The sequence below is a fragment of the Penaeus monodon genome, chromosome 35, assembly GCF_015228065.2.
Source record: "Penaeus monodon isolate SGIC_2016 chromosome 35, NSTDA_Pmon_1, whole genome shotgun sequence".
Lineage (NCBI taxonomy): Eukaryota > Metazoa > Arthropoda > Malacostraca > Decapoda > Penaeidae > Penaeus > Penaeus monodon.
Window position 1 is genome coordinate 24,701,101 of NC_051420.1, and position 5,000 is coordinate 24,706,100.

At 61.1% G+C, this 5,000-nt stretch overlaps 1 protein-coding gene across 1 annotated transcript in view; it reads left to right on the plus strand.

The window, feature by feature from the left end:
- The first annotated feature begins 55 nt into the window (after window positions 1-55).
- The window catches only part of LOC119595277 (collagen alpha-1(I) chain-like), a 17,285-nt gene continuing 12,340 nt past the window's right edge, over window positions 56-5,000 (plus strand). The window contains exons 1-6 of the mRNA XM_037944434.1: window positions 56-138; window positions 292-413; window positions 510-577; window positions 1,149-1,610; window positions 1,726-2,495; window positions 2,881-3,174. Coding sequence (XP_037800362.1) covers window positions 56-138; window positions 292-413; window positions 510-577; window positions 1,149-1,610; window positions 1,726-2,495; window positions 2,881-3,174 — 1,799 coding nt within the window. The remainder of the gene's footprint in view (window positions 139-291; window positions 414-509; window positions 578-1,148; window positions 1,611-1,725; window positions 2,496-2,880; window positions 3,175-5,000) is intronic.

Below are 5,000 nucleotides of genomic sequence, written 5' to 3' on the forward strand. Positions count from 1 at the left end.
TTTGAAACCCTTTCGGGGTTTGGGGGCCCCAATTTTCGGGGGAATTAAAAATTTTATGGAGGGTTTTGGGAAGGCTCGGGGGAATTTCCGAAACAGATTTTGGGCCCCTATAGAAGCCTCTATACGGGTTGAAAGGTTGTAAGTTGGCTGGGCATTTTGTGAGGCAAGCTGCGCCCTTTGCCCCCATTTTTAAAACATTGTAGGGACTGGATAAGGGGCAGAGCTACTACCCAAAAGTCAGTGCGGAGCAACACTAGGCAATTTTAAGGTCTCGGACCTTGATTTCCCGAGATTTTTGCCATCCAAATCGATCCTTGGAGTCATTGTGGCGGCTCTTGAGCATTTAGCAAGACCCGAAGCCCCAGGCCTAGAGGTCTCCTGGACCAAGACAAGATTCGGATTTTTGGGGGCCTGTGGGGGGAACCCTGTTCACCGATCCTGCTTGGGGGAGGTTTTTTAAGTCACAAGTTTTAAAACCCTTGGGTAGCTGTCCATATCTTGGTTGTCAGCCCAGGAGTCAGTAAAGGGTTGGTCTGGCACAGGAGCCGACTCGATCACAAAGCTTTTTGGAGTGTCGGTATGTAGGGTTCGATTTAAAAAAAGATATAAGAATCAGAACGGTCAGGTCAAGGGAAAAAACACAAGGGGAAAACATACGAAGGTTTACTGGAAAAGGACTATACATCCCTAACAAAAAAAAATATGTCAAACGGGAGCGGGGGAGTGAGAAGGGGACCAGGGGGAGCAGGCGAGTCACAGGGGGGAAGGGGAGCACACGAGTCAAAATCCGGGACAACTACTAAATTTTTTGACTGGTGCCCCTTTTATGGGCCGCCCCGATGTTTAAAAGGGAAATCCTCCCCCCCACACGGCAAAAGGGCCCAAATCAGGGGTCCCCGGGCCGCCACTTTGACAAAACATCGGGAAGGTCCGGTGTATTTGGGGAAAGGGGCGACCAATCACAGGCAAGTACGCCGCCCCGCGAGCTCCAGAAAACCTCGTCGAAGGACGCACCCCAAGATAACTTGAATTGCCCCTCTTTTTAAGAATCATCCGGAAGGATATTATCCCCAAAGCATTTTGGGGCTTGGGTTCTTGATTCCTTCTAACCGGGCCCTGTGGGTTTTCCTCTGGTGAATGTAGTCCAGGGCCTTTCCCCTTCCGTCCCCGCACTCTCCCGGCGATCACGGTCCTCCCTTCTGCGGGTTTGGTGCCCGCCCGCTCCTCCCTTCCCTCTACTCCGGTACTTCTCCGGGGGTGCCTCGGCAGCAGCTCCCCCGGGGTGTCCCGGCGGCAGCTCCCCCGGGGGTGTCCTGGGCGGCACTCCTCCGGAGTCCTCGGCGGGCAGCTCCCCCGGGGCCCCCCCCCCCAAGGGCCGTTCCTCCGCAGGTCCTCGGCAGGCAGCCTCCGGATATCCTGGGCGCAGCTCCTCCGGCATATCCTCGCAGGCAGCTCCCCCGGGATATCCTCGGCAGGCGCTCCTCCGAAAGTCCTCGGCAGGCACTCCCCCGGAAAGTCTTCGGCAGGCGCCCCCCGGGAAAGTCCCGCAGCCGCTCCTCCGAAAGTCCTCGCGGGCAGCTCCTCCGGCATATCCCGGCGGCAGCCCCCGGGTATCCTCGGCAGGCAGCTCCTCCGCAAGCCCCTCGGCGGGCAGCTCCTCCGGAAGTCCTCGCAGGCAGCTCCTCGGCATTCCTCGGCGGGGGCCTCCCCCGGTTTCCTCGGCAGGCAGCCCCTCCGGCATATCCCCGGCGCCCCCCCGGAAAATTCCTGGGCAGGCGCTCCCCCGGGAAGTCTTCGGCGGCAGCTCCCGGCAGTCCTCGGGCCAGCTCCTCCGGAAAGCCCCGGCAGGCAGCCCCTCCGGAAATTCCTGGGCAGCATCCTCGGATATCTGGGCGGGCGCTCCTCCCATATCCTCGGGGCGCTCCCCCGGGTTGTCCTCGGCAGGCACCCCTCCGGCAAGTCCCGGCAGGCAGCTCCCCCGGCAAGTCCTCCAGGCAGCTCCTCCGGCAGTCCTCGGCAGGCACTCCCCCGGCAAGTCCTGGAGGCGCTCCTCCGGAAAAGTCCCCGGGCACACTCCCCGGCATACCTCGGCGGGCAGCTCCCCCGGGAAATTCCTGGGCGGGCAGCTCCTCCGGCATTCCTGGGCAGGCAGCTCCCCCGGGCAACCCTCGGCAGGCACTCCCCCGGGCATGCCCTCGGCAGGCAGCTCCCCCCAGCCCCCCGGCAGGAGCTCCTCCGGCTATCCTCGGCGGCGCTCCTCCGGCGTCCGTTGCCCCCAACCCCTTGGCGGGCACCCCCACGCAAACCCGGTCGTTGGGTGCAGTCTATCACCACCATTTGCTTCTCCTGGCTCCTCGGCGGGCATTTTCTCCTGTGCGCCCCGGGGGGGCAGTTTCTCCTGCGCGTCCGGGGCAGGCATTCCCCCGGGGCGGCGACACTCCCGTGCGCCCTGGGAGGCGACGACCTCCGGTGCCCCTGGGCGGGCCCCCTCTCCGGTGCGTCCTGGGCAGCGACGACTCACCCTTTCCCCCGGGGGAAAGCGACGACTCTCCGGTGCGTCCTGGGGCGACCCCCCATCCGTCTTTGGGAACGACGACTTCCGGTGCGCCCGGGGAGGCGACGACTTATCCGGCGCGTTCGGGGGCAGCGACGACTCTCCGGGCGCCGGGCGGCGACGACTCATCCGGCGGTCCTGGGCAGGCGACGGCTATCCGGCGCGTCCTGGGCAGGCGACGACCCCCTCCGGCGCGCCCCGGGGGCAGGCACGACTCATCCGCGGTCCTGGGGCAGGGCGCTCACCCGGGCGCGCCCGGGGGCAGGCGACGCTCATCCGGCCGTCCTGGGCAGGCCCAAAGACTCATCCGGTGGGCCCGGGGGCAGGCGACGATCCCCGGGTGGCGTTCCCTGGGCAGGTATTCCCTCCTGGAAGGCGACGACTCACCGGTGGTCCTGGGCGGCAGACTCTCCGGTGCCCCTGGCGGGCGACGCCAACCCGTGCGCCCTGGGAGGCACGTCCCCGGGTGCGTCCTGGCAGGAGGGATCATCCGGTCGCCCGGGCGGCGACGACTCATGGGGTGGTCCTGGGCAGGCGACGACTCTGGGCGCGTCCGGGGCGGCGCGACCCCCGGCGCCGTCCGGGGGCAGGCGACGACTCCCCGGCGCGCCCGGGGGCAGGCGACGACTCATCCGGGGGGTCCTGGGCAGGCGACGACTCAAATCGGTTGCCCGGGGCGGGCACGACTCCCCGGGTGCGTCGGGGCAGGTAGCCCTTCCGCGCCCGATGCTCACCACTCCTTGGGCGGCTCCCACCCCAAAAGGGGTTTGGGGTGCACATCTCGCACCCACCTTTTACAAGGGCATAAAGGGCGGCTAACTCCTCCACTTACGTCAGCGCTTGCGTGGGTTCACTGTGGGCTGAGGTTTCCCCCCGACCGCGCCCTTCTTCCGACGGCTTTTCCCCGGAGTCTCTTACGTTCTGTCCGTTTTCCCGACGGTTTCCCGCTGGGACGGGCCCTTGGGGAAAGGGGAACGCGTCCAGGTGCGATCCGGGGTCGTCGTCCTCTGGCCAGCGTTCTACTCCCGGGACTTTAGTTTCCCGGACGACTGCTCCTCGCGTCGGGAGGGCCCAACAAGGCCAAAAAACGGGACCCCCGTTCCTCCATAGCGCTTCTCTGCCTTCCGCGCCTTCCTTTCGCGGTTCCCCCCGACCTGTTTTCCGAAAGCTGCCTTGTATCTCCCCTTTCCCTATCGGGCCGCTGCCCCGGGCTGATCCTCTCCCCCCTGATGTAGTGAAAAAAGGGCCCTGCCTTTAAGGCCCCAACACTCACCTTCCCTTTACGAGTCCCCCATGGGCCGTTTTCCAGACCCCTCTGATCCTGGGAAGGTCGCCCAATTTCAAGGTTTTAATTTTAAAAAGATATAAAAAATCAAAAGGTCAAAGGGCACGAAAAAAAACCAAGGAACCTCGAAAAGGGTTTTCGGTAAAAGGGACTATACTACCTATACATACAAAAATATGTACAAAACGGACGTGGGGGTGAGGGGACCAGCGGAGCAGGCGAGGTCACATGCGGAAGGGGGCACCGGTAGAAGTCCGGGAACACTGAATTTTTACTGGTGCTCCTTTTTTTGGCCGCGCGATGTTACAAGGGAACCTCGTCCCCCCCCCGGGCAAAGGGCCCAAACAGGGGACCGGGCCGCCCCCTTTTACCAAGTAAACTGCGGAAGGGCGGTGATTTGGGGGGGCGACCAATCCAGGAGTACTGCCGCCCCCCGGTCCAGAGAACCTCGTCAGAAGGACAGCAGTCCCAAAATGAAATTGCACGGTACCTATTCGAAGGGCCAACCCGCGTGTCTTCAAAACCCTTTATACTTCCAGTTTTTTTTCCCATGGAACGAAACCGGACGATCCAGTGCCTTGGGGGTTCGTCTTGATGCCTTTTTTTAACAAGTCCCTTCGCCGGATCATGGGTACATTTGGCAGGACCACGTGTCCAACCGGCGGTTACACCGTGAGACTGGCATGGGACCTGTTACTTGCATAATCTGGGATCGCCAACTCAGGCTATATGGCCACCTAGCTCGCCTCCCTATGGACGACCCTGCCCTCAGTTGTCTCTCTGCGAGACACCCGGGGTGGAGGAGCCCTTTGGGGGACGTCCTAGGAGATCATGGCTTGGGCAGCTCGACGGGGGCCCCTTTCGCGGGGAAAACTAGAGATGGGCCGTGTGCCTGCCTGGAGACTCGCCTCGAGGATCCTCGTGGCTGGAAGCGAAGGGTGGATGCGGCCATACGCCCCCGTCGCGTTAGCCCCTTGATGATGATGATGATATAAAATATGTATATATATTCTTATATTTTATTATGTATATATATGTATAGATATATAATTTATTTTATAGTTCTATATATATATACACTCATAAACATAATATATATATATATATATATAATTTTATATATATATATATATATAAAATATATTATATATATATATATGT